This window comes from Theobroma cacao, chromosome 10, assembly GCF_053813885.1.
Source record: "Theobroma cacao isolate CCN51 chromosome 10, ASM5381388v1, whole genome shotgun sequence".
NCBI classification, from domain to species: domain Eukaryota; kingdom Viridiplantae; phylum Streptophyta; class Magnoliopsida; order Malvales; family Malvaceae; genus Theobroma; species Theobroma cacao.
The window spans coordinates 28106558-28126982 of record NC_142648.1 but is presented as its reverse complement, the minus strand read 5'-3'; the positions used below and the strand labels follow the sequence as shown (position 1 = coordinate 28126982).

At 34.8% G+C, this 20425-nt stretch overlaps 2 protein-coding genes, 1 long non-coding RNA gene and 1 pseudogene across 10 annotated transcripts; 1 reads left to right on the top strand and 3 right to left on the bottom strand.

Annotated features, from left to right (window-relative positions):
* Positions 1–113: 113 nt before the first annotated feature.
* On the bottom strand, positions 114–3419 carry LSF2 (dual specificity protein phosphatase (DsPTP1) family protein). 2 transcript variants are annotated; one of them, XM_007011191.3, is made up of 5 exons: positions 3050–3419; positions 1590–1795; positions 1147–1317; positions 835–1046; positions 114–396 (listed from the first exon to the last, which is right to left on the bottom strand). In XM_007011191.3, the coding sequence occupies exons 1-4, from the start codon at positions 3330–3332 to the stop codon at positions 843–845; spliced, it is 864 nt and encodes a 287-aa protein (XP_007011253.3). In that variant the 5' UTR covers positions 3333–3419; the 3' UTR covers positions 114–396; positions 835–842. The 2 variants fall into 2 exon arrangements, with proteins under 2 accessions (XP_007011253.3, XP_007011254.3); XM_007011192.3 differs by lacking the exon at positions 114–396 and having other exon boundaries at positions 507–1046; positions 3050–3418.
* Positions 3420–3872: 453 nt separating this feature from the next.
* On the bottom strand, positions 3873–8306 carry LOC18587426 (uncharacterized). The gene is made up of 9 exons (XM_007011190.3): positions 8096–8306; positions 7742–7872; positions 7591–7648; positions 7339–7473; positions 6665–7267; positions 6445–6588; positions 6248–6376; positions 5065–5106; positions 3873–4558 (listed from the first exon to the last, which is right to left on the bottom strand). Exons 1-9 carry the CDS (start codon positions 8147–8149, stop codon positions 3935–3937), a joined length of 1920 nt encoding a protein of 639 aa, XP_007011252.3. The 5' UTR covers positions 8150–8306; the 3' UTR covers positions 3873–3934.
* Positions 8307–9361: 1055 nt separating this feature from the next.
* On the top strand, positions 9362–12285 carry LOC18587425 (uncharacterized). 6 transcript variants are annotated; one of them, XR_016023099.1, is made up of 3 exons: positions 9362–9822; positions 10196–10282; positions 10541–12285. It is a non-coding gene; the product is annotated as an uncharacterized LOC18587425 (long non-coding RNA). The 6 variants fall into 6 exon arrangements; XR_001929900.2 differs by having other exon boundaries at positions 9970–10282; XR_016023098.1 differs by having other exon boundaries at positions 9956–10282.
* A 492-nt stretch (positions 12286–12777) lies between these two features.
* Positions 12778–20264, bottom strand: LOC18587423 (uncharacterized; annotated as a pseudogene). Its single transcript, XR_016028798.1, has 5 exons — positions 19444–20264; positions 19209–19367; positions 19020–19073; positions 14565–15023; positions 12778–14435 (listed from the first exon to the last, which is right to left on the bottom strand). The product of XR_016028798.1 is annotated as an uncharacterized LOC18587423 (transcript).
* Positions 20265–20425: the final 161 nt, after the last annotated feature.

Below are 20425 nucleotides of genomic sequence, written 5' to 3'. Positions count from 1 at the left end.
CCATTCTGATAGGCCAGATTTACACCAGAATTTTGCTCAGATAATGCTGTATTAGTCTTTCAACTCAAGTTGCAAAGAATTTTGTTTGATGTTGTCTGGTATAGTACTCCAGATTTTGCAGATGCTCAAATTGCATATTTACTATTATTCATCATAATTAGACTCTGTGGCAATGTAGCAAGCATATTACTAACTTATTCTGGCTAAGCTCAACCGCAAATTAAAATGTAGTTATTTTCTCTTGGAATGACCATAGATACATATACCAGAGACTTGAGCACAGCTATAAGTTTAAGTTTATCCTTCAAGGTGCCCTGTTTGCAAGCTACCTACTTCTAAACATTTCGCTCCTCATTGGTACATTACTTTGTCTCCAATCTGTTCAGCATGCGTTGCCTGTAAGTAAGTACGATATTTATTGGTAAACTGAGTCGCCAGAGTGGTCATTCAAGTTTCAAACCTAAACTTCGGCTTACATAGCTTGGTCAGGATCATATAAATCATGCTTTTGAATATGGAAAAACATCATGTGTTCTTGTTTCCTTTCTATGGTTTTTTATTTATGGCTCATCAGCTGGTTGAATTACTACGGCTAATAGGCCTAGCAATTAGCAACCAAATTATGACAAATAGTTACTATGAAAATTGTTCTCTTCTGTAAATGATGACACAGAAAAACCAAATTATGGATGCATTGACCTAGTAATTTACTGATCAGTCAGGAAAGTAGTCCTTGGAGAGATCTGCTTCAATATCCCACAAGCAATGCCCCCAATATTTTGGAATTTAGTTGCCCTGCACTTTCAAATTGGCTTTAATACAACAAATACTTACTGAGATAATCATGTTCCGCGGAGGGAACGAACACCGTCTTGAATCAACTTCCTCTCCCAATCTGCTATTCCCTCGAAGGCATGTTCAGGAAGACTTTCAAAAGGCTCCTTCCATGGATCATTTTTAGCCAGATCATAGGTGGCCCCACGTATTGCTATTTTATTGGGTCCACAAGGTCTCTTTGAAGTCAGTGCATCATACGCTGTATTTAGCTGACAATTTTAACTAATATTGAGCAATGAAACTTTATACGCACTGAAATATGTAACTAAGCTAAGACAATTATGCGATATAGAAAAGTTAAGGACTCACATTAATGTTGCAAAACCAGAACATGTAGGCAATAGCCACTGCAGGAGCTCTTCCTAACCCAGCTGTGCAATGCACATATACTTTTCCTTTTCCCTCAGAAATGGCCCATTCCAATGAGGAAACAGCTCTAGGTAATTCATTCCTCAAGGAATCTGGATCAAAGTCTCTTGCCTACCAATGCATAAGATAAATATGTTAAGTCAGGCATTCAAAAGCATCAAACTTCCTTTCAAGTAATTATGCAATCCATGCATTTATTCTTCACTGATACACAACGAGGAACTGTCATTTTCTTTATAACATCTTTTTCAACTAGCATCAAAAGATTAATTGTTTATTCTGAATAAACTGGCCCGCCTTTTCCTAAAAGTCCTTCAAATTTGATTGTGGAGTTATCCCTGAACAAATAATTTATAAATCCAAGTGGAGAAAGTTTTCCTTACAGGCCTTCTCATATGACGAATTCCCAGTTGTCGACATCTTTTTATTATGGACTGCAAGTCAATCCCCCAATACTCAATGTCCTTGTCCTGCTGCAAGTTCAAAATATAGGCCACCTTCTCTTCTTGTTTCAGATGATCAATATCTTCAGGTTTCTGGGGCTGAGAGCCCACAATCAAATTGTCAGTTATCAGTGTGTAGTTCATGCCTGAAAACAGGACATGAATAATCAGATTCTCAGAATAATTGAGCTATATGACTTAACACATCTTTTATTTTTCTTTCCCTTATAAGGAGATTGTAATGGAAGTACTTGCGATCATGAACACTAACACTGAGGGTAGCCATACAGCAAACCCACTTTCAGTGCCTCATGTTTAATATTGTGGAACAAGAGGAGGTCCTATTCTCGATGAGGTGAGGAAGTGTAGAGGTGGACTATTAGGAATACAAAATGTATGCCAAATGCAGAACCAGTTCCAAAAATACCAGATAGATTCACTTGGAAGATTTATCTCATAGAGATCCAAGCTGATCTGTCAAAGTAAATAAATTTTTGACCAACAAAAAAGTCAACATAAGACAAGTTTATGGAGACAAAGGGAGTATCAAACTTGCAATTCTCCGGTAAAGCAAACAAGTTGGGAGTCTCTTTAGACAGAAGTTGCAAAAGAATGGATTGGCACAAACCTGTGCAGTTTCAGCATACTTGTCTAAACAATGTCTTGTCACTTGCAGTGCAGTTTTTAATAGGTAGTCTTATATACCAAATTCCTGATGTCTATCCCCAGAATTTTTACTTTTCCAGGGCTCTAAGTCAAGAAGTCTCTAATCCATGGTTGCGAGTCCTTACTGTTCTAAGACATCACGGAGCTTGTGCTGCAGTATTCGATACTGATAGCAAGGCAAACAACACCATGGATTGGGGATTCAGAGTTTGGTTGGCACAAAGCAAACTTAAACAAGAAAATTTTGAAGTCATTTTATTAAAGGTTGGGCTGGAAAGGGTGTGATTATCCTATCTAAGAGGGAGACAAAGTAAAAGTTAATGCACAGAAGATGGATCACATGTCATCCCAGAAAGAAGATAAAGTTCCATGCTTCAATTAAATATTTTAATCAATACCCTTTACTTGTAAACAGTATAATTTACTTAAAAAGTTACAAAGTCACATGATACAACACAATCCCAAGTCAGAAAAGTATACGTAATGAATCTAGATCCATATTTCTCTAATTAAAATATTTCATCCTCCTTTCTCCCATAAAGTAGCTGCAATATTTTAAGGTCCTCACAACAATGGACATTACAGTAATAGATTAGCACAGGGTTCTTACAGAAAAAGGAAAAGAACAGAAAAAAAGAACTTACAGAAACCAAAATCTGGTACCAAATTGATTAACCAAACTATTGAATGCAAATGGAAATGTGAGGAATGGGGGAAATAGAAAACAAGCTAACCAAGATCATGATGATACTCATATGGATTTCTCATCATCCTCTTCATGGCTGTGTTATACTCTTCCATCCTGTTCTTGGACCTGACAGACACTTTGCTCTTTGTGGGGTTGCCACCAATTCCACTTTCAGAAACCTTGCAGAAAATCCCAGTACAACCACCATTAAACTGGTCCCTGGGGAGCATGAAACTGAACCTAGATTTCTTCTTTGCAGACAAAAGTTCAGTTTCATGTAGGTTTTGGAACACTGAAGAGAAGCAACTGGTGCTGTTTATGCCACTCATAATTTTTCTTGCACCTGGTTGTACTTGTGTTCCTGTTGCTTAGATTTCGGGTTGCCAGATTTTTTAGTTTTAGAGGTCTACTTGACTGTACTGCCCTTTCCTTCTAATCTGTCTAGAACTCACTTACGTCCCTTTTTTGCGGGACCAAACTGCAAAAATTTGATGCAAACCTGAAAAACTAGATGCCAAGATTTTCTTGGTCGAATCTAGAATCTGCCATGCATGTAGGGTCACTGTTGGTCTCACCATGTTATAATTTTATGTGGTTTCAATCATTGTAAGGAAATTCTGATAAAAGGGTTAAACAGGATCAGTTAAATAAGTTAGTACAAGACATGTTTTGCCCAATTAAACACGATTATATAAAAATCAAAATCGATTTATCTCGATCAATTTGATTGATTATTTTAATTTGAATAAAAAGTATATTTATTAAATAATAATAATGTTAATGATTAATTTCTCAATCGATTTAATTATAAATTTTAAATAACAAAATTTCATCAAAATAACCGAAAAAATTAACTAAAATTGACAGAATTTAATCAATTTAATTTAATTGATTGATGAATTATATACTATGCACTTTAACAAGCAAGAAATCAAGGGCAATTTGAAGCAAGTTGTGTAGAGTTCCATATACAGACTTCTAAATTGAGCTCCCCAGAGGGACCAAGGAATCGAAAAGGGATTAGGAGGAAATCCATGGGAGGAAAACCTTCTACTCGTCCTGGAAAATTCTCTGTCAATGACTTCAGTCTGAGAGATCTAATTCCTTTTCCTGATACAACATCATACAAAAATTTTTCCTTAGATGAGCTTGGGGCAATACAAGTTATCATGATCATATTCCCAATGCTTTCAACACCCTTGTAGAGGATGAAGAGAATGCCATCCTCCTCGGCTTGGAGAACGAGGAACTGCTCGTTCATCCCCAAAGTGACAGGCAATGGGATCTTGTACCTAAAACGCCTTCCGGAATCCCAATGTTTGCTACTGAAGTGTAGTGACAGTTGTTCAGATGAGCCAATGAAATTGCAATTTGGAAGCGGGCATGCACATGGCGTGAAAACGCAGTTTTCTTCATGATCATCATTCCTCGTGTAATCCACTGTTTCACTGCACCCGTATTCTTTGTTCCGGCATGGTGTTCTACCCGGTTCAACAATCACCTCCATGTCCCCACACATCATACTCTTACTCTTTGGGAAATTTGTCACATTTGCCTGTAGAAACATGCCAACAGGAATTAAGTAATAACACGTCAAACAGTCATAATTTTATGAAACTGGACAGCCCATAACTTCCACTTGAGAGGTGGTTTCTGTTGATTAAAAGAAAAGTTTATTGTCTTGTAGATTTAAATTTAACATTTGAAGCATGTCCAACTTTTTTGGGCAGATTAAAACTTGAACTGATTCTTCCACTTATATCATATCCTCCATGTTTACGCATACTAAATCAGTTTCACCATTTTGAGGAGACAGCGGGAGAGATACAGGAAGAAGGGAACTTTTTTATCACATTTGAATGCTATATGAAATTATATAATAGATGGCATGTCATCTTTAGAGTCTTATAAATTTTGGTAGCAGAATATCTTTGGGACAACCATGGGACAGCAAAAGCAATGATGAACAAATGACAAAATGCAGTACAGGTTAAAGTGAACAATCGGCTAAGAAATCTAGGAATCACCAAAGTGAAGCAGCATTATGGAAAGAACTATTACCTCCTCCATACTAAAATCACTGTTCATTTGTTCTTCGTCAGCCTACAAAATCAACAAGCAGAAAGAAGATTTGTGAGTCGAGAATAATCCCTTTCATCTAAACACAAGTTAATCATCACATTTAAGTCATCTATTAATTCAAGTGTTTACTTATGCTAAGAATTGCTTTATGTTAACTGTCTTAGCTAAGGCAGGTCTTCAAGCTCATAGATGCAGGCAAACTATCCAAGATTTCATTACAAAGCTCATCTCACCCTAAGCCAAGCTTGAGAAAGGTCCATGCTTTAGCTTTCAGAGGCTCACAAACAGGAGAATTTGTAATTTAATAGTAACATCTTTGGACACTTGCTTCAAAAATTCCCCATCACATTAGATTCTTGAGACTTATGATGTTCGTAACCAGTCAGAAACAGAGATCATTGTGGATTCAAAAATACATTTCACTGCCAAAACATGTCAAGGAAATCCCAAGGAAAATATCTATTAGTTAATTCTCGTTTCTGGTTGAGCATTCACTTGAAAATGAGTTGTCCAAGCAGGCCTAGCAACTTGAATAGGAACTATAGAAAAATTCCTTCAACACAATAAAATAGGAAGACAATAAATTTAGTTTTAAAACAGCATGAATCATGATTTCACCAAAAGTCTTAAAACTAATCAAGACTAAAGAATCCTTGAAATAACTCATCTATTTGAACATATTTCCAAGACTTAAACCTAAGAACTTTTCATGCTAAAAACAGATAAATAATGCTTATATGACCATAAAAGTTACAACACATACATAACGTCATAAAGTCATAATAAAGAATCCCACCAATTTAAAACAACATATAATGTAAAGCAAAGGGCTTATGATACAGTTTACCATGCATAATCTTTGGCAGAACATTTCAGCCTAATAAATATAAGTCATTTATCCAACAACAAAATACTACCAAGAAACCCCTTGATAATTAAATAAACTTATAGATCAAAATCAACAAGTTTGTGCTTAAATTTCTAAACATTTTATATCTATCACCATATTTTTTTCAATGTATGATTTACAATGTTATCCAAGTACAATAAACTCATATCGGATCCTAATTATCTGCAAAGGATACTTTTCAACAAAACTCAGGGAAAGGTTTTAAAAAATTTTATGAAATTTATTGGTACATTAATACTCATCATATACTACCTGGGTCCCCTCCTGCTCAAAGATGGGATTAAGCTCAATGCTGCTGCTCATTTTGCCTCCTGACAGGCCTTCCACTTGGACTCTATATTCTAGCAATTCCATACCAAGAAAACTATCCTTGCTAGTAACCTGCAGAGCAGAAAACTTGATAAGTTCATAGAAATTGCATGTCTGATGCACAAAGAATGTAATTGTACCTCTCCACAACCATAACCACCAAGTTCTCTTTCTCGCTTTTCTCTTTCAGTGATCTCTTCCTCCCCCCATGAAGATAGGCAAGGAACGACCATAGGTGCAGAAGAACCAGCTCCCTCAATAGAGATGCTCTCATAATAAAACAGCTGAGAAGCAATACTAATTTAGTGATAATTTTGGATTAAAACTATAAAAGAAAAGCCAGAGCATTTCTATGTCAACCTGGAGAAAAAGAAGGCATCCACCAACTGCACGCTGCTTTCCTTGACGAAAACGTGATACCTCCCGAACTAGCCGGTCAAGCAAGAACTTTCCCCAATTATACTGGTGCACAACATCCATATTAATTAAAAAGTGGAGGAATGATGGGCTAACATCCAGCCTTGCTGTTGGAGATAAAAGTGTACCCAGTGCATAAAGGATAAATGATCTCTTAAAATCCTCTCCTGCTTCTGGAGCTGCCAACCATTCCTCTAGAAGTCGCACTGAAATCCCACGATTAGTAGCGTTATAACTTTGACGTAAGTCTGCAATCAAGTCATCAGGCCCTGAGTTCACCACATCCTTCCCACAAGCTGCTAGTCCCATCACATGCTCTACATCTCTTGGGGATAAAGGAATGCGCTCCCCACATATCTCCAAGCTGCGTCGCACAGTGTTAAACCTCTCCAACAACCAAAGGCACAAACTGCGACGTAGAGTGCGACATCTCAAACCAAGTAGACTACCAAATCCCATGCTCTTCACTGCAGCCTTTTGCTCGGGCGTGAGCCGCTGTAGCACATTGAATAAGCGGCCAGGAGAGCATCTCGTAACTAATTTAGTCTGCATTGCATAATCATAAATTTGTTGGATGAACAGTAAGTTGAATTGCAAGCACCAAAAGTAAATGCTACCTGCTTCCTGGGCTTAGGGATGCGGGCTGGAGCTGTACTCAAGTAGCTATCCCACACTTCACGAGCCCGTCGAGTATATTTTTCTTTCTCCTCAGTGCTCATTAACTTCCAAGCATCTGATGCAGCCTTTGTGGCCTAGCAGTAAAAAATGAAAACCGAAAAAGAACTATTATATCTACTTGTTGTTGTTGCAATTCATCATATAGTAACAGAGGCATTGTCAACTGATTAAAGGTGAACCAGAATACTCACAGCTTTAAGGCCTGAGGATTCAGGATGAGAAGCACTATATTCCTTGATAAACTCCCGGCTAAAATATTCGAATTTACATGTTAGTACACTAGCAACAACCTGAAAACAAATACGTTTAGGAAACCCTGCATTGAAAAACACCAAATTCTACCTAAAATAAACCCATGAACACGCAGGACGAGTAGAAACTTGCTTCTTTTTCTTCTTTTTCCTCTGCCCCTCTGACACAACATTCTCTTCATCATTTATACTCATGATTGTTTCATCTCCTTCATTAGGACCCTGTATTCAAAAGAAAATGTAAGAAATAAACCCCTAAAAGGGGAAAAAAAAAAAACCAAACAAAACTATATGTACTTGCTATTTTCACCAATATAAATGAAAACCCATATGTAAAATTAAAAACCCAAATCAAGATTTAAATGCTTTTCCAGCTAGAACTAATAATCCTTCAATTATTCACCTAAAACCTATGAAATTAAAGAGAAAAATGCCGAAACCCAACCTGAAATGCTGGGATGGCAGAACAATCAACGGCTTCTCGGTCAGTTAGACTCATGGATCCTTCTCTCCCTGTCCAGCTCTACTTTCTCCTCCTTCTAGCAGTTTCTTTAAGTTTCATTAGTTTCTTGGGAGATTAAAATCTCCAACAAGGGTGTTTGTTTTGGATAATAATCCAATTTGGATATTTAATTAAAATGCTTTTTAAATATCCATTTCAATTGAAAATAATTCTTTTCAATGATAAAAGACATATTAATGAGTATTCCTTTTGAAAATTAATTAATTGAGTAGAAAAGTTAATGGTTGTACGGTTAAAAAATTTAAAAAATATATTAATAAAATTATTATCCATACATAATGAGAAAATTTGATTATTTTTTAAAATTAATATTATCCACACATAATGAGAAAATTATATTATTTTTCAAGCGTACAAGATACATTAATATTTAAATTTTATAATTTAAAATATTTTTATTTAAATAAATATTTTATAATTAATTATTATTAATTAATATATTATTTGTTATTTTTTATTTACACAACATTAACACGATGTTAATGTGAAAGATGAAAAATATCATATAATTATATTATTATATTAAATTAATTTATTACGTTATCATTTATTATTATATATTAATATATTATATTATTATTAATTATAATATATTAATATATCATGTCAGTATTATGTAATATAAAATAATAAATAATATGTTAATTAAATCAATGATTAATAATAAGAAATTATTTAATTTAAAATAAAAAAAATTATTTGATTTAAAATATAAATATAAAAATTTAATTGAATGTAACAACAATATAAAAATTTATTTACATTTTTTTAAATAATTTAGAGATTTTTTTTGAATATTATGTCACAAATAAAAAATTTCAATGGATATCTTATAATTAAATATTTAACATTATTTGATCCGATTAAGTAAAATTAAAATATCTTGTGATGAGTTCGAGTAGAATTTAGATAATAAATCTATTACTCATCACATATTCATATAAAATTTAAATTAAATATTTATTATTCGAATTGAATTATAAACAATAATTTTTTATACTAAATTTTTTGTTTTATACAATAACAAGGCTCATGAGTTCCTCGTGAGAAAAATAATGATAAAATATATAAAAGTAAGGCATTGGGGCTTAATTGGGGATTGGGATGATTATGCCTGAGGGGCCCAAGCGGCCCAACCTGAGGGGGCCAAACGACACCGTTTGGCCCTTGAGTAACCGGCTACAAAATCAGGACACGGGTGCGAAAGAATAAGGGTTTAGGTTTCTGTTTGGAGGAGGAGTGGAAGGGCAAAGGATCAGAAAAGGAGAGAAAGAGGGTTAAGAGGTGCCGGCCGGCTATATAAGCGGTTGTTGTCTTTTAAGACTTAGGGTTAAGGATAACAGATTTTCCCATTTCTTGTTTTTGACATTTCTCAGGGTTTTTACAAGTAAAGAAGAAGATGATGGAGATGGAAGGAAAGCACAAGATGGACAGGCTAAGTAACTTACCAAAGGTTTCTATGACACATCAAGAAACACATCAAGAATTCCTCATGGTAAACCCACGAAGATGCAAGGATTCTAGAGATTTCCAAACATTTGTCTAGCTTTTTAGGTTTGAACTGCAATGTGTCGTGGAAGTACCTTCGGTAAGTTGCTTAGCCTGTCGTCTACCGTTCAACTTCATTCGAAATATGTTTGTGTTGAAAGGTAAATAATAGCATAAATATGTGAATTTTACACTTATTTTAGTTGTCTTTTTTTTTATCTGTTAAACCCTTTTTGAAATAAATCGTGAAAAGTCATTTTTTTCATGAGTTTTTCCGTTTCATTGATTTCTTAGGATATATATTGCAGAGAAGCAGGAAAATAATGACAGTTTTCCAACTTTGCATTGGTATTAATTCTGGATGTAACCTTTTTGGGATTGAATGTAATGATTACGAAAACTTAAGATTGTAATCATGAGTAGACAAGTACTATAGTATGTTTCTGATTTTGTATAGGATTCTTTTTGCTTTTGTTTGAACTTTTTGTATCTCTAGGGTTTTGTTTTTGCACGCAAATTTTATGTTACTTGCAGGTCCGGCCCGCTTGGGAGAAGCTTGTTAGATGGTCCCGTTTTTGGCGGTCCAAGGCCAAAACTGATGTTCTTGAACGGACTAAAAAGGTTTGCTTTCTGTTTGCTTTTTTCTTTGTTAGGACTTTTGTTGGCTCTCTCATTTTGTCTTTAGGAATTTTGGGTTTGTTTTGATAGAGTTGAAGGAAGAAGATTCTGTTTTTCTTTATTATTATTATTTTTTTAAAATTTTGTTGTAAATTTGATTTCTCCTTTCAATTTAAACTTTATTTATAGCACAAACCACTCCAAGTCCAACTAGGCTGTGTCATAATTTGGTAATTTACATTTCTTTAATTTGGTTTGAAGGTGGTGGTGTTAGGAGGAGGATCATTTGGCACTGCAATGGCTGCACATGTTGCCAATAAAAAGACTCAAATGGAAGTTAGCATGCTTGTACGAGATCCTGCAGTTTGCCAATCCATTAATGAGAACCATTGTAATTGGTGGGGTGTTTCTTTTATTTTTTACATTCTTTGAATTATGTCCCGCTTTACAATTATATGATGATGGTACTCATGGAGTTTAATTGACCTCAGAACATTATCTATCTTCACTGTTCTCAGAACATACTTTCCTGAACACAAGCTAACAGAAAATGTGATTGCAACTGCTGATGCCAGAACTGCTTTGCTCGGGGCAGACTATTGCCTTCATGCTGTACCTATGCAGGCCTTTCAAGTTGTTTTATTATGTTGATGATTGTTGCACTCAAAGATGTGATTGATTTTTCCTTTCTGTTAAATTTTATCGCATAAACATGATTTTCCACAATAAACAATTGTTACATAGGGTCATATAACGTGTCTAATTCTGTTTAATATCAACTATGGAGAACTATTTAGCTTATTTTGCAGTCTGAGGCAACTGCCTGAATCTTGCCTTCTCTAATGCAGTTCAGCGCAACTTTTTTTGTGGGCATTGCAGAACATGTTGATCCTGGCTTGCCATTTATATCCCTTAGCAAAGACTTAGAGCTCAATACATTGAAGATGATGCGCACAAGCATTGAAAATTGAAATCACAGTTGGAATAGAAATGATGCACTTTCAACTTCTTGTTATTTGGTTTCTGTTCATTCCTTGTTTTAACAACTCCTCTTAATTGATTTTTGTGATTGATACACAAGTCTTTTGACCAAAAATTGAAGTTTTTATTATGTTTTACTTGTTTTTATGTAATGGGTTTTACTTCAATTTAGTTATTGTTTATTATGTTAGCTATGGTTGTTGAGTGCTGCTCTGTTTGGGAAGTTGTTAATGGGCTTTTTTGCCACCTAGCATTTTCTTGTATCCTTATTTAATGGGCTTTTATTGGTGTAAAGGAAGGACTGGTTTTATGTATTCGAATTTGGAAATAGCTATGCAAAATTTTGCTTACATTTGCAATCTCGTGAGCTATACTTTATTTATCTGGTTTGTTGATTATGTGGCAATTTTTCTGGCAATATATGTTTGTTCCTGCTGCTAAATTTTGAAGTGAGGAGGCGGGGAATGATATCAAGACCTTGTCCTTAAACATTTTGAAGTCATCTGGGAAGGAATCACCGAAAAACAAGAATGAGGTAATTTGTAATTAGCCTTTTGCATGAAAGCATTCATCTTGTTCAGCTGAGGTCATTGAGAAGTACCTGTATAAATCACTTGTCAAATGATCTGCCCACTTGCTATAAAAGCTTGTTTTTTTTTTTTTTTGAAAGATTATAAAAGCTTGTTAATAACATTAAGATGACTTTCATGACTTGGAATTATTTACAATAGTAGTATATTTGTATTTCCCCTGGGGTACTAAATACTGAATTATGTTTTTGGCTTGGGAGGTATGAGGAGTACATTGATTATGTATTACCAGAGGAAAACCAGAGCATGAATCTCAAGATTTGAGAAGCTGCTTACAAATGGAACAAAGCACAACATCTCTTGTGATGAGGACTAGGAAGACACCCCTTTCAATTGTAAACACAAGCTCTGCTGCTTTTTAAAGGGTAAATACAATACTGGGAATCGCTGTTAGAACTTGGAATAGAAATGAAGCACATTCAACTTTTTTTCTTATTTGGTTTCTCTTCATTCCTTGTTTTAATTGTAGATTGTTATAACAATCTTTCACGGCAACTTCAAATCTCTCTCCGCCAAATAAATAAATAACTAATGTTACTTTCCTTCCTTACACCAAGTTTTCATATAAAGTTGCACGTATTTATTAAATTACAAAATATATAAAAATGTTTAATTAAATATATACTGAAAACATATTGTAATAATTATAAGTTAAGATATAATAAAGAGAAAATTTTAATATCTCGTATTTAATTATTTCGACTAATTTCTTTTGAACTTTTTTAACATATTTCAATTCAAAAACAGATTTATCAGTGATAGAAAGTCTTGAGTACTAATGCTATATAGACATTGAACTTTTTTTATAATTGAGAGAGAAAGAGTTCGAATTTTACTCTTCAGATAAAAAATTATATACCAATAAATGAAACAAATGCTCAAGTGTGTACTAATACTATATAGACTAAAACATCATTAGTTTGAGTTACATGACTTGTATAAATATTTAACAAGTCATGTAATTTAAATATATAAAAATATTTAATTAAATATATACTGAAAATACATATTTTTTACTTTCATCTACTACTGAACTAGACAAATATGTACCGATTATAGAAATATGCATTGAATCCTCCCTCCAGCTTTTGTGGGCCCATTCCCTGATTAGCAGCACAAAATAAACAACTTAAACTTCCACAGGTGTCTTACGAAAATGGAACAATCAAATGCCATAATCAGCTTACAGATTTGTGCATTGCAATCCAGTTGAAGGTTGGCAAATCAATCAAATTCATTATCATACTAACATTCCTCAATCTCTTCATCCAAACTCAATTTTGAGGATTGGGAAATCTCCTTTTCCAGGATTTGGGACAATGGGTGGATCAAGAGATGACTGCAGGCTTATCACCTTTTGTTTAATCAGTGATTAATGGATAAAAATGCCCAACTTGGAAAGGTCATCGTCAAATGGGACCTCGACATGTGTCTTGGTCCAAAACAAACATCCCATTTTTGTTACCTTATGACACATATGAGCTCCAAAATGATGCTCTTCACAAAGGTACAAAATTAGCCTTTTAGATGACAATAACAGTGTTGTGTTGTTTGATCATTGTCAGATCAACAAATCAGAGTCAAGAATATGTTCTGTCACCAAACCCCTCTCTTCCTCTTTCCTTTATCAACTTTTTCTCACAAGAAAAAGAATTGGGTATGTAGCAAACAGAATATTAATCCATCATAATGTTCTCAAAGTTAAACCCGATCGCGTATCGAAGTTTTATTTTTATTTTTTTTGATGGAGGAATCATTCTGTCAACGTACATCGGTACGTGTTAGGAAGTTCTAATTTGTACACGACATTAGGGATATTTTCCCCTTTGTGAAAGTGCAAATTCTTTGTATTATACAAGTTAATGACATTCTTGATTGTTGCTTAGGAACCCCACTAATCCAGCAACAAAGGACAGGTGTGTGGTGGTAGCTTGCTATCTTTCATTTCCCACTTCAAATTGCCTGCCCCCATTCCTTTGAATTCTGGTCTACGCACACAATCAAGGGCACAACCAGAATTCTGATGCATGCCACACCTTTGTGACATTATTTCTCTTCATTATGAAGCTTTAATTTTTTGTTCTATGGGGAATCTTATTTGACTGGCTAAAGCTGGGTTGTAAACAATATCCCAGCACTAAACAAAAGCTACTATCCTTAATAGGGAAAATATGCTAAATGCTAGACTTAATTGGATATTTTTAACCATACCCTTTTTTGTTTATTAACATTTTAGTTCGACACCCCATCTAATCGAGTGCAATTAGCCTTGAGATTACCACTAATCCAATCTAATTTGAATTACATCTGATATTAATATGAACCTTATCTAATGGCAACCAAAGTAAAATTTTATATTTTATTTAATTTTTCAATTGTTTAATACACATGCAAAAAGAATCATATAAAAAAAACAAACTACTGAAAGGAACACGTTGAGAAAAAAACTAGTTAAAGATTAGGAAGTGCGGATATTCCAAAAACTTAAAACCTGAAGCAAGATACAGCAGGCTAAATAAAAAACTGACAGTGATAACAGAAACGAGACCCATAGATCGAATCCCCAAATTCAGAAAAGCGCAATACTGAAGGACAGGAATAGAGATAATGATAGTTAAAATGATTAGCCATTTTCACAACCCATGAAAGTGCATCAGCAAGAACCCAAACAATCAAGTAAAAAGAATCCACAAACCGGAACATGGAAAACATACCAGTGTTGTTTTCTCCAACTGCCTCCCTGGATTTAGGACATCTTCTGGCTTTCCATTCATCCTAAATGAAAGAATAACAATTTTTTGCATGTGAGATACAAGTGACAATACCAGGAGACAACCTCATCTCAAACAACAGAAACCTATCTCAGAGCCAATATATGAGTAACCGGGAAATGGGGAAGGTGCAAGATACAAGCACCAATGGGAATAGAGCCATCTGCAAGTCTCTAAAATATGAGTGAACTAAATTAGCACCCCTAGCAAGAGTTAAAAGCTTACATCGACATCTCACTAAAATCATTGCTAAACTCAACAGTTTATTTGATAACACCAGTTGATAGCTGCTCCCAATGAGCTTCTAAGTTGCAGCAATTTTCAATCCAACAGTGTCAGATGATAAACCTTGTTTACTTGCAAAAACTGTTCTTCTGAAGTATTTACTAACTCACAAATCCACTTCAACAATTTTTATGAAATTAGTATTAAATTAAAATTGATCAATTTCATATAATTCAAATAATTGTTGCTCATTTTAATTTTTTTTAGGAACATATAAACCAAATCAGCCTCAATTTCCTGACAATTGAAGTTAAATGAGACTTAGAAAGCTATATATATATATATTTGAACAGCCACAAGTTTCTGGTTCTTTCAATTCCCAGGACACACCTACTAATTTTCCAGCCAAGAGAAATATGTCAGAAGAAACATTTTTGAATTACTTAAAACTTTGATAATATACAAATGAGACTCCACCATCTTAAGGTGCTTTAAATGCAGTTAAAAAAAAAAAAATGCTGCAGGCAAATGACAAGGTTAGCCACAACAATAGCCTAAAAATGCTAGGTGTGAAGCCAGTTGTAAATTCCAGGCCAGCTGAAACTAGTTGTCCAATGATATTAGCAATCAAAATATCAAGCAGAACAATGACATCAGAAAGCTTCTAACATGAGCAACTTGATGGTGCACCATGCTAAGGACTTTAGGCACATTTATTCTAGCCCTAGATGTGCTATAGGCCTTAATTTATAAGAGGGGTTATCCATTTTAGGTGCATTAGTTTAAGCCTAGAAATACAATAGGGTTTAATCTAGGACTAGTGGTTATCAATGGGTTTTCCTTACAATTAGGACTAATCCATCTTCTTGCTTTGTTGTTCTTTTCTCTATAACATTCTATTCTTTTTTTTCCACCCTTTTTTCCTAAGTTTTCCCTTTCTTTCCTTCTTTCTCTATTCTGTACCCCCTTGTGCAGTTGCATCACAATCCACTTACACTAGCATCCAGCTTGTCACCATATTTTCTCCAAATTTCACCAGTCTTCCTTCATTAGAGAACCCTCACCAAGCAACTTTAAACACTTTACCTAGTTCAACTATTAGCCTGCTAATTCTTTCAAGAATATATCAACCATTTGCTCCTTATGTTATAATGTGTGCCTGAATTGGTGGTCCTTAATTAGACCTAACACAGACCTGATAACCTGAGCAATAGCTGAAAAAGGACTGACAAAAAATTAAGCAACCTTGAGCAAAAATGACTATTAATGGGTAATAAATAACTTTCATGTTCTTTCAGGTAACTCACACAAAAGCAAGGCTATTGAATGATTATACAATAAATATTTTAATTTCTACGTAACTCACGACATGCTTACCCTGAAAATGAAACGCACTCGCCAGGTTTAGCCCCTTCTGGATGAAGTAAAGGCTCTACGACAGTGCGGTCTTCATTCGAAGCACATGAAAAGGGGGAGATTACAGACATAAAAATAGATCAACATCATGGCTTCAAATATATAAGCACACAAGTCACAACCTAGCACTAGTTTCAGAAATTGCAAACTACCAAAGTTTCTGCTGAAAGAAAAACATATATAGTATCTACAAATGTATGCATATTCAATTAATCTTGTGACAAATATAAGCTCTTTTAAGAATTTAATGGACTGACTTTAAGGGAATTGTTACAGAGAAAAGCAAACAGAAATCGAGGAATCACATCAAGCTTTATATTAAGTTACAGTTTGCAACCAAGTAGAATACACTTTTAAAGTATAAAGAATTAATAAAGTTGCAGCTTGTGAAGCGATTCATGCAACCAGATCAAATATGCATAGGGAAATACAATTCCCACAGCTAATAAACAAATTGAGGACTTTTATCAGTTATGTCAGAGACTGCTACAATCAGAGGAGGTATTTGTTCAGTGACAGCAAAAACCAATGTAGTAAACAGCATATGAACATATTATTGTACTGGAATTTTCATTCAATAGAAATAAAATCGCAGCAGAGCAGTAACTCACGGTGCACATGAAAGCACAAAACCTCCACCTTCCCCATCCAGAGCTACAAAAAGTTCAAACAAAACCAAAAAGGACCCTTATACAAAATCAGAAACATAAATTGATACTTTCCGACGATCCCGGTTCCCGTCAGGGGAAGTCTGAGGTGGGTTTTGGTCAGAATCTTGAGGGAGTGAAGGAGATGGAGTTGGTGAAGGAGTTGCTGTACAGCAAGTAGCAATGACAAGTGGCTTTGAAGGTAACTTTGGGAGTTTCAGAGAGTGAATGGAACATGGATATTTCGAAGTGAATGAGGGGTTTAGATTTAATGAGAAAACTAGTACGGAAAAACCTGCCATTTTTGTTGTTTGATACAAATAAAATTTTGATACATGATATACGATGGGTATATCGATTTAATATATATTTTTTTTAAATTCAATAACATTTCATATTTGATCTTTTCTTTCTTTTTTGTTTTTTGGTTAATGGGAAAAAGAGTCTCTCTGCTAAGGACAGGAGAGAGAGTACTTGGCTTGGACGTAGTTGCCATACTAGCTCCTAGTCCTAGCAATGAGCAGGGAGCCACTTAGGGTCCCATGCAAACAGCAGGCAACTCAAAAGGGCAGTTTCAACTTTCATGGTTTCCAGTGTCTGCCCATCCGTGCCTTTCATTTTCAGAGAACTTCCCCAACCATTATCAGACAATGCAGACATTAAGATAGAACAAGTGACAGAAATTTAAATTTTTAAAAGAACCGGAAAAAGCACTCCATACCTTCCTAGGTATAACAACAAAATCTAGAGCTTTGAATGTCTTTCAGCCAAGACACCTGAGCAGAAAGAAAGAAAAAATAAAGTAATCATATCAATTAGCCAGATTTTAAGCATCAACAACCAATATAAAAACTTACAAGCCCCTGATTCATGGAACTGAGTATATAATCAAGCTTCTCCCCCTGATCCAAGACAAACTCCAACTGTTCTATTTCTTGCAAAACATGTAAGCATAATGGCTCCGATTCCTGATAGACCAGTAGTTGTTGTCAGCTTTGCACCCATCTGTAGATTATAGTAAAAGATTTGTTAGATAACACAAGTTACAATATAAAAATTATTTATTTTAATGAGCAACATGGAGCATATCAACATTCTAGCCAAAAAGGAGAGAAACAGAGAGAAATAAATAAATAAAGGCAGATCTCATCGCTAAGGTGGCCATTTTAGGGAACTGCCTTCAGAGTTTCTCATTCACAAACACAGTGTTTCCTTCTTGTTAAGTCAATAAAAATTGAAGGCCATCCTTACAAATTAAAAAACCAGTTACATTACTTGAAGCTGGACAACCTAAACTAATAAATGCAGATGAGAATCGTTATTCTTACCATCAATACACCTGTTGGGGGATTATCTCTTGCAAGTGTCATTCCCCCATTTCCTAGAGTTGAAGAGATTTTTGAAGTTCAACCTGTGCAACTGCAATTAAAGAATTGGCTCTAAAAAAGAAAGCCATCTTTTTGGATTTCTTTCATCCATATACAGGGTACATAATTAATAACAACAACCATGGAAAAACTGCTTTTTTTTTTTTATTGCCTTTATAGGGGGCATAAGTCGACTGCACAAAATATGATGATCCCACATATCCTAGTACTATGAGGACCCAAATAAATGCACCTGGGTCATCAAACAACGGTATTGCCAAGTTCATGCCAAATCTTCCTGCTTACCACCCCAAATATCGCAACAACAAATGGTGCTGTTGTGAGTAGCAGTTCAAATTGGATCAGCTGGTTTCTAACTTTATCCAGCTGAATGTTGATGAATTGAAATAGACATGATAATCAAACTTGAATTGAAATGTACTAGAATGGTAAAACTATAGTAAACAGCATATGAACATGTTATTGTACTGGAATTTTCATTCAATAGAAATAAAATCGCAGCAGAGCAGTAACTGACGGTGCACATGAAAGCACAAAGCCTCCACCTTCCCCATCCAGAGCTACAAAAAGTTCAAACAAAACCAAAAAGGACCCTTACAAATTCAGAAACATACTATAGTACTTGTCTACTTATGATTACAATCTTAAATGTTGTTTTGATCTCATCAACCATGTTTTCATAATGATTACATTCAATCCAAGGTTACATCCAGAATCAATACCAAAGCAATGTTGAAAAACTGCCATTTCTTCCTGCTACTCCGCAATGTATATCCCTAGAAAAAGGAAAACTCATGAGAAAAATATATTTTCACAATTTATTTCAAAAAGGGTTTAACTGATAAAAAAAAAGACAAGTAAAATAAATGTAAAATTCACATTTTGATGCTATTATTTACCTTTCAACATCAGCATATCTCCAATGAAGTTGAGCTCTTGCAAAAGTGGTACAGGACGTTACGAGGTATGTCAAAATTCTCACATTCCCCCTCAATTCTCAGGTTTAGAATCTTTAAATCAGTATATGGTATTTCACTTTCCTGTAGCAATGCATGAAATTCGGAAAGAATCTGACACAATAAAAAAAAAAGTTAGAAAGAGACAGGAAAAGAAAACCTTTCAAGAACAAGATAAATGTAAATTTACCTTAATGGTGGAGAGGGATAGTGTGAGAGATTTTGTCTGACGAATCCCATCAAGCATGATCATCAAACATTGATAATCCAAGTTCTTATTATCGACATTTGGGTTCCAATTCAGATCAAAATATACTTCCTCAAGAGAATGCTTAAGTATATCGAACGTCAAAGAAGGATAACCCTCGTAGCTAAAACTGGTTAAGTTCGGAGCATCAATTATAACTTGACACCCTCTTGATTCGCTCCTTACAAAAGACAACTCTAAACTTTTCAATGTAATAGAAGCTATTCTGAACATCACAATCCCATCCTCAAGCAAAATATCATTCAGCTTCAAACTTTGAAGACGAGGGCAGCTTGTAAAAATTTTGGGATCAAAATTTTCTTTTTTTATGGTAAAGCCCTGAAGATGCATCGATTTCAGATCTTTCCAAACACTTGTCCAATTTGTAGATAAAATAGAAGTTCTAACGGCATCTTTTGTGTTTAAAAATGATATGATATCTAGTAGAACTGCCTCTGGTAAGTTGCTTAGCCTGTCCGCACTTTCTATCTCCATCTTCTGCTTTCGTTCCACTGGTAAGTTGCTTAGCCTGTCTTCACTTTCTAGCTCCATCTTCCCTTCCATCTCTCTCTTCTTCTCTACTTGTGAAAACCCAGAGAAATGTCAAAAAGAAAGAAATGGGAAAAATCTGTTACCCTTAAACCTAAGTCTCAAAAGGACAAGCACCGGTTGGCAACCCTTAACCCCTTTTGACTCCTTTACTCATCCTTTGCTCTTTTCCTCCTCCAAGGAACAGAAACTTAAACCCTCTGCCCTTGCACCGGTGTTTGTAATATTGCAGCCGTATTTTCCAGATTACTCGTTTTGGTCAATTGGCTTACTTGGCAACCGATTAAGGCCCAATGTCTTACATTTTTTGCGTTTAGGATTGAGTATATAATTATTAGAAATGTGATTATTGAGAATATAATTTTATGACATTTGA